This window comes from Chaetodon auriga, chromosome 2 (assembly GCF_051107435.1).
Source record: "Chaetodon auriga isolate fChaAug3 chromosome 2, fChaAug3.hap1, whole genome shotgun sequence".
NCBI lineage: Eukaryota > Metazoa > Chordata > Actinopteri > Chaetodontiformes > Chaetodontidae > Chaetodon > Chaetodon auriga.
Genome location: NC_135075.1, coordinates 14,446,198 through 14,454,500, shown reverse-complemented (window position 1 = coordinate 14,454,500; position 8,303 = coordinate 14,446,198). Strand labels below are relative to the sequence as shown.

The 8,303-nt window shown below is 43.6% G+C and overlaps 2 protein-coding genes across 3 annotated transcripts in view; one reads left to right on the top strand and one right to left on the bottom strand.

Moving 5' to 3' along the window:
• The first annotated feature begins 491 nt into the window (after positions 1-491).
• dtx3lb.2 (deltex E3 ubiquitin ligase 3L b, tandem duplicate 2) lies at positions 492-4,220 on the top strand. Its single transcript, XM_076756743.1, has 8 exons — positions 492-573; positions 883-937; positions 1,119-1,160; positions 1,631-1,823; positions 1,950-2,110; positions 2,195-3,406; positions 3,517-3,734; positions 3,832-4,220. Exons 2-8 carry the CDS (start codon positions 902-904, stop codon positions 3,899-3,901), a joined length of 1,932 nt encoding a protein of 643 aa, XP_076612858.1. The 5' UTR covers positions 492-573; positions 883-901; the 3' UTR covers positions 3,902-4,220.
• A 63-nt stretch (positions 4,221-4,283) lies between these two features.
• Positions 4,284-8,303, bottom strand: part of LOC143336497 (low-density lipoprotein receptor-related protein 1-like) — a 90,492-nt gene continuing 86,472 nt past the window's right edge. Inside the window, exons 84-90 of one of the 2 annotated variants that reach the window (XM_076756708.1) lie at positions 8,068-8,251; positions 7,854-7,961; positions 7,652-7,725; positions 7,389-7,482; positions 7,207-7,245; positions 6,270-6,414; positions 4,284-6,179 (exon numbers count right to left, since the gene is read on the bottom strand). In XM_076756708.1, the coding sequence (XP_076612823.1) occupies positions 6,039-6,179; positions 6,270-6,414; positions 7,207-7,245; positions 7,389-7,482; positions 7,652-7,725; positions 7,854-7,961; positions 8,068-8,251 (785 nt within the window). In that variant the 3' untranslated portion in view covers positions 4,284-6,038. The remainder of the gene's footprint in view (positions 6,180-6,269; positions 6,415-7,206; positions 7,246-7,388; positions 7,483-7,651; positions 7,726-7,853; positions 7,962-8,067; positions 8,252-8,303) is intronic. The other variant, XM_076756717.1, reaches the window with a different exon arrangement.

Genomic DNA, 8,303 nt, shown 5'->3' with positions numbered 1-8,303 from the left:
ATGTGAAAAAAGTGGAAAAAAAAAAAAAAAAAAAAAAAACCTCGGTAAGAGTCCTGCCTGCAAAATGTTACTTGAGCAGAATTATACAAATGTAAATTTCACAAAGTAAAAGTACTTATTATTATTATAAAATCCCCTCCAATACTATACTCTGTATATCAGTGGATTGAAACAATTGATGCATTAATGTTGAAGTAAAGTAAATGTGGGCAGCTTCGTCTTGAACAATACATCAGGATGTAATTGTTGTTGATATTTTAGATTAATATCCTGAATCAAAGTAACGAAAGTAACTAAAGCTGTCAAGTAAATGTAGTGAGTAAAAAGTAGTAACCTGCAATGTAGTTGAGTTGAGTAAAGTTAAGTAGTCCTACCTCAAAATCATCTTCAGTACGGTGCTGGAGTAAAAAGTCTGTCCAGTATGCTGCTGCTGCTGATGATGATGATGGTCGCACTGACCAACAGTGAAAAGCTCGCGGCTTCACTGTGACGTCACGTGTCTCGCGGAGCTCCATGACTTTCACTTTCATTTACCAGGAAGAGTCTACGTCTGAAGCCAGCAGCCCGCTGAAGGTAAGTAATCCTGATAAACTCCTGTTTTACGTCCTGTGTGCTCGTTTAAAAAGTGGACTCGATGTTTTCGCCATTTGTTTGTTAGAAATGTAGGAAAGCAGAAAAATAAAGAGCCACGTCAAAGCCTGACGAAGTTTGCACTAGCTTATCATAACCGAAAGTAGAGCTCAGCCATAGCCTTCATTTTCAACTGTGTCGACATCTGACTCACCTGCCGTGTGTGAGAGGAGTTTTTATACAAATACACCAGTTTAACAACTGTTGTTTGCTGTAATTGTGACGCACTGACTTCATCGCTGTGTCCTAAAGGAGGAAGAAGACGGTGAAAATGTCAGACGGTGACTTAGAGGAGCCCATGGAGGTGGTGAGTATCTTCATCAGCCGTGTGTGTACAGCTGAGGATGATCAAGTATGAACGTCAGCTGGTGTTCATGCCAACATGTGAAGGCTCACACTGGCTGTCTTCAGTGGGAACAGCACAGGTCAAAGTTAGGAGTGTTTTGAAGTCTGCCCTCCGGGTAAATGTCCTGTCTTCCCTCATGTAGGGTTTTGATCATCCTCCAGCATCTCAGGATACTTGTGCTGAGGTAGGTATTAGTGTGTGTGTGTGTTTGTGTGTGTGTGTGTGTGTGTGTGTGTGTGTGTGTGCTCTCACGTGTAGGTGCAAGTCCAGTGTTTGATTTTCAATTTTTCAGTTTTTAGAAAGTTAAAAATTGGTGTGTAGAAAATTGTGTGTGTTCCTGTAAAGCCTTTGTGAAACTGAAAGTATAAAAATGGAGACTTGCTGCTGCTCTCTGTTATCATACTACACACTTATAACACTGCATAAAGCTGCAGTGTAATCAAAGCAATGTTATCTCCAGTGCCATATGTCCTGTATACATGACCCTTCTCTGTTGGGAAACTGCTACTGGGGACATTCAGTTTATTTATGCAACACTAAAATGTTCTGGAAGAAGTTTTTGTCAAACCTGAATGTCGCAGAGGAGTTTGTGCCATCTTGCTTGGTAACACAGCGTCATGAACATGTTTTTGGGCTCTGATGACTTTATCTCAGAGCAAAGATGAAGCTCCAGTCACCATCTCCGTCTCAGTGAGGTGGTCGGAGGGTCATAAACCGCAGAAGTGTCGAGTAGAACTGGAGAGAGCTCTTCAGTCGTGGGCCAACAAAGGCAAAGGTCAGTTCGACTGTGGAGTGTCGGATGTCTCAGACGAAGGGAGAGCTGTGATAACAATTAAACCCGCTCCAGGTGCAGTATGACTGAATTCTTTTTAGCATTAAATGCACATTTATTACCAACATTTTGTGTCCATTTGAATAATTTTTCTTCTTTGGAGGAAAATCACACTTATTTTGTGTTTGTCTTCCTTTTAAGCCTTGAGCGAGCTTCAGGAACTGGGTGGACAAACACTGACCAGGAAAGATGGGAAAACAGTCACAATAACATCTATTAGTCTGTCACAGCAGAACACACAAAGTCCAGAGGAAGCTGCAGTGACTCGTTCACCTCCTTCATTTGTGCCAGAGCCACGGCAGGTATGTGCTGTGTCGTAAATCAGTAGGAATCAAGTCCGCTGAAATAATGCTCTCGACTGAATAAGTACATTGTGTTTTATCCAGGAGAAAGTGCTACCGACAGAACAAAGTTCCAGCAGATCAGCAGCAGTTGCAAGAGAGGAGACGTGTACTTGTATTGTCCCAGTGGGTCATTTCTGGTATGTGAGCCACATCTACAAGGAGGAAATCGAACGCATCCAGAAAGATAACGGAGTTCAAATCACGGCAGAAGTCAATGTGAGTTTTAAGGCGGACCAGAAAGATGGAGGTCCACAGAAAGCTCTCTCTGAGTTCATCAGCCTTGTTCAGAGGTGCTTGGGTGAATCCGATGGCTCAGTTTTTCCTTTCAAGTACCCAGGTCCAGAAGAGTTGAAGGACACACTGACAATCACCAGAAGACCTGAGAACAAGGTTTTACTTACTCTATCCTCTGAAGAAATGACTGTCTTTGGGCCACGACAAAGTCAAGATGCCATCAGCAAGTCCTTAAATGCAGCACAGAACACCTTAACAAATGCCGGCACTTCTGCTGAAGAGTCTGCATGGGCGTCTCGAGACGCGTCACTGAACATTGGCATGATCATCAAAGACCCTCTCAGTGATGCAGGACTAACCATTGAAGCTGATTACTGGAAGCTGATGAATACTTCCTTTGGTGAGCAACTAGCTGCAATCAAAGCTAAGTTTGGTGTGGATTTTAAAGAATCAGCCATCAGTCCAGACAGAGTCGAAGTCAGAGCTCACTATGAAAGATCAGCAGGAAACGCATCGATGGAGAGCCATGCTGTCAGAGCTCTACTCCATCTGTACCAGAAGACTGCCACAATGCCCATGAAGTTGGCCCACCGCCATGGTCCCATGGGGCTCAGTGGCTCACCGAAGAACTTGAGCAGTGTTTATCAGTCAGGGGGGGCCAGTGCATCTGTGTTGAACGGCCAATCAGGATACAGCACTCATAACACTGAAGCACCCACAGGAGGAGGAGGAGGAGCACCAGCAGGAGACAGTAAAGAGGAAAACTGTCCTATCTGCATGGATCGTTTTACCAATAAGAAACAGCTCAAGTGTAAACATGAATTTTGTGAGGAATGCCTAGAAAATGCCAAAAAATCAATGGGGCCCATCTGTCCTGTATGCAAACATGTCTTTGGGATGGTAGAGGGAGACCAGCCAGAGGGACATATGTCATGGCGTTCAGTTTTCTCACACCTCCCTGGATTCCCAGACTGTGGCACTATCATCATCACCTATGATATTCCGAGTGGAAAACAGAGGGTAAATGTCTTCATGTAAATATCTAGAGCTGTCATGTGAGGTTTGTAATTTTGTAAGCTAATTTCTAACATGGTTGACAGCTATGTCTACGTCTTACTCTCCTTTTCTAGAAACAGCATCCAAATCCTGGAACACCCTACTGTGGCGTTAATAGAACAGCGTATCTGCCAGACAACAAAGAAGGTAGAGACGTGCTGCGCCTGTTGAAGAGAGCGTTTGACCAGAGGCTCATTTTCACTGTTGGGACGTCCAGAACGACTGGGATGGAGAACCAGGTGACCTGGAACGACATTCACCACAAGACCTCCGTTGCAGGAGGACCACAGTGGTACAGTAACTAAACCTTAGTTCTTTTAAATATATGTTCTCTTTTGATGTCAAGTCTACTCTCAGTACTAACCCACGTACACCTTCTGTTTCCACAGTTTTGGGTATCCTGACCCAGGCTATCTGAGCAGAGTCAGAGAGGAGCTGAAGGCAAAAGGCATCAATTGAAGACTTTGATCAAAGTGGCTGAGGAGAGTCATTTAAAATGGCTAATTACTGGAATGCAGAGACTATTTTATTGCATGTCTCTCTTCTTCTCGTCATTCTTCACATCATCAGTGAAGCCTCAGAGTTTACGGCTTAGAGACGTGCATTATCTTTACCTATTACTCATAACTTTTCTCTGATGAAGGATGTCCTCAGTTTTTTTGTTGATTGATAAAGTTTTTCCAATTTATACGAGAATAAGAATGAAACTGAATGTAACTTTATGTCTACAGTTTGCATTTGCTTCATTGGTTGCCTAATAAATCATTAATCCATCCCACACTGACATATTATTCTTCACTCTATCAGCACATGTTGTGGACAAAACACAGAACACATTGGCTTGTTTTCTGTACAATTTTTAAAATTTTATTTATAACAATATCTGTTATTTAGTTTGTAAAGTACTCCAGCAAAAATTAAACAGTATTCTCTTTCCAGAAGAAAGTCTGAGCCTCCATGCATTGTTTACTATAAAAGCTATGTGTCATTTTTCATTAAAAAAAAAAAAAAGACTAATCAAAAAAAAACTTCTGAAAATGCATGTATGATTTTGCAAAAATGTTCTTTAGGTAAAATGATTGTACTTCTCTCTCAATTAAAGACAAAACATATACAACAGCATAAAATAACACTTGCCGACAGGTAAGCAAAATAAAAACTTGTTATTGTAGTTACATTAAAGATTGGTGTTACTTTTCACATGCATTAAGATATGGCTGACACATTTCTGACAGAAGCAGCATTTTGGGACAGAGGCTGAGCGTAAGGACGTGTCAGAGCGACCAGAATGGTAGCATTAGCAGCAGCAGGGCACAAAGGAGAGTGAGAGATTAGAACGAGCTCACGAAGAGCAGAGAAATGCTAAAGAACCAAATGAACATAATGCACTTACAACTGAGTCATTACAAAACTGTGAACATACAGACTTTGATCCTCTGAAAGTAGAAAGATAAATCTACTCACAAAGCCGGATGGATGTTATCTGGTCTGGACTGGAGAAATAAAAGACAAGCAAAAGAGCCATCTGCACTTTTTTCCTTCCAATTTACATGGTTGCAGCCTCCCTTTCCTTCTGGAGGAAGACCCTTGTAACAGACAACTAAATGCTGCAGGCACTGTCCATCAAAGTCTTGGATCTGCTGTGGCCCGCTCATCATTAGCCAGCTGCGGCGTGTACGCACAGCCAACCGCCCGCCCATGAAGGCATACACCCACACCACCTCTTTACACCTGTAATCTCCACCCACCACTCTGCCTGGAATGTTTAACCCACGACCAACTTCCTCACTCTCCCACTTCATGTTCACACACCCAAACGCCTCTCGCGCTCTCACTTCAGCAACACGTGAGCTCCAACTGTCACACAACATGATAAAAACAAACATACCTGCTTTACATCTTACGGTATAAAGCCTACAGTACACACTATACCGTAAAATATGAATTCTGTGCAAGGAAGACAACACAATCATTTCATGAACATTGTTCTCTGAGAAAAAATTATGTGGAAATACTGTAGTTGCCATCTGGTATTGACATTTTACATGTGCTGTACACAAACGGTGCTATCACAAATCTGTCTCACACAACCCCACCGAGAAACCCAGCGAGACAACATATGTACCGATTTAGAAAACTTTGAGTTTTGCCTTTCCCGCTCAAAGTCAACACAAACAACAAACAGTTGGCACTGGTGAAATGGAACAACGTTTTTTTCTTTTCTATACAATTCATACAAAAATAAAAAATTAAAATTGCTCCAATGATAGCATCTTTTCTTCTGATTTTCTTGTTTCCATTTCATTTTGCACAGAGGTAGTGGCTATTTAGGTAAAGGGTAAGGGACAAAGTGTAAATTAAAAATCTCTCATAGAAAATGTTACTCATTTTTGACCAGAGGAATCTCAAAAGAACAAAATATAATACTGCAATCACATACAAAAGTAGTCCTTCATTTTTGTACATTTTATACAGTGTTCACACTTTTTATCAATTTTCTCACACACTTTTTATCAATTTTTTTTGTTCCGTTTTTCTTTTAAAAGGCAAGAAGAGGGGTGTGTTTGGAGTAGCGCGATCCAGGCCAATGGAAAGTCTATGCCAGGGGGTCCACGAGGGGCTCCTCATCCCCACGTGATAGCAGCTCCTTCTTCTCATCTGTGCTGGCCAGAGAGTTGCGGCTGTTGTGGGCTCCCATGTACAGAGTGGCATATACTGGGTTTGTGAAATTGGTGGGCTGGAAAGAGTCAAAAATCCCTAATTAGCCATTACATATATGAGGCTACAACATTGCGCTTAGATGTGCATGCCTGCTATTTTTCTCTACCTTGTCTGGGTCCAGAGTGAAGTCTGCATCCAGCAGCTCCCCGGCATCGTCATCAGGCTCGCCCTCGTAGATCTTGTAGGCAGGGTTTCCGATCTCAACATTCATGGCCCCGTTGGTCATCCTTTGGTGCTGGAAGCCCTTGGCCCTATAGAAAATATTAAGGGCGCAGTCACATCTTTTTGTCTTATTCCAGGTTATAAAGGGTCTGAACAGTGCAAGCAGGGACACAGCCACATTATGAAGGGAGGGAAGAGGCATCGCATGACTCTCACCACCATCCAGGCTGAGGGAACTAAGCCACAGCACAGGCACCAACACAAACCCAGCATTCATGTAGGCCAGATCCAGACACAGTGGACCTGGATACGTGACTGTAAATGTACAAGCTATCCTTTAAGACCACAATAAAGCCATAATACAGCCTCTAAAATATGCGCTATTGCGCTGCATGGACTATGGTATCTACCTCTGAGTAAATGCTGGATTTTTCACATTGCATTTTCCAGTCTGAGCTTGGAGGAATGCTGTCACACTGTCCATTTCTCACTATGAGAGACACTACCACAATACAAACCACAGCACAGTACAGTAAGTACAGTATGACACAATATGATGGAAAACAGCATGACAGATCTACAGCACTGGCGAGTGCACAGACAGATCTATTCAATGCATCATTTTCAATAGATCTGCCCTGGAGCCGCTCTGACGAGGGCGATTAAACAGGAGAGTGTACTGAAGGAGCAGGATGAGCTGCAGCTCCCATGAACATCTGAGAGAATGGTGCGACATTCACCACAGGACCAAACACTCCACAGCAACCAAGACTTATGGGTAAGGGAAAGACAGAGAGAGAGAGAGAGAGAGAGAGAGAGAGCATCAGGATGCAGAATCGAATGAGGGAATGGAAGGAAAGTGTAACCCCTGCAACCGTTACCGCAAGCGTCTGGAGCCGGTTTTGCCGGGCCGGCTAGACCTGAGGAGCAGAAGAGATGCCATTACAGAGAGGAGAGGAAAAGTGCCGACGGAAGAAAGGAAAGAAGGAAGAGAAAGAGGGAGAACAAAGACAAAAAGAGGTCTCAGCTGTCTCTGGTGTTTAAATGTGTCACAGTTACTCACCCTCTCATTCGTCTTCTGTACCAGAGCAGCGCCCCCACAGCCAACAGGACCAGCAACAACAGCAGCAGCACAGGGATCACTATGGAAGCTGTGCCTGCACACACATACACACACACACACACACACACACACACACACACACACACACACACACACACACACACACACACACACGACCGTAAGAGTGCTGCACGGAGAATCAAAAACCACATCCAGTTCAAGGAAGTCCTGTTATTAACGTCACAGCAGGACAGTCAACTTACGCCCGCTTGAGCCTGAAGTACCCTCATTGGTTGTCACGGATTCGCAGCGATGCCCTGCCCAGCCAGGTGAACATCTACGCACACACACACACACACACACACACACAAGAAGAAAGGAAACAGAGATATGCATGTATGCAGTGAAACATTGGAGATATTTAGACTCAAATAATAACAATTACGGATACAAATTGTGCCTCACCTGCACTCTGGAAGGCGGGAGATGGGGTTTATAGAGCACTGACCGTTTGCACAGTACTCATTTGTATCACATGTGTAACAGCTGGGCTGGACTCTTCCATTTGTGCAGCTATACAAGACGGGAAAAACTGTGAGTGGCAATGAGGAAGACTGGACAATGTTGTACATAACTTCCTTTGTGTGGTCTAAATAACGTGTGCATCAGTGTATCCTACCGGCAGGTGAAGTCCCCTGTGGATGTGAAGCTGTCGCTGGGGATACACTCGCCATCACGACAATAGTGACACTTGTCAATCTCACATGTGCTGCCAGTGTACTGAGGCAGACAGCGGCACAGTTTGGAGCCATTTTCACTCTGGAGACATGTGCCTTTGTTCAAGCAGTGGCCTTCACAGCTTCCTGCTCACACACACACACACACACACACACAAACATGTAAGTACACTACATC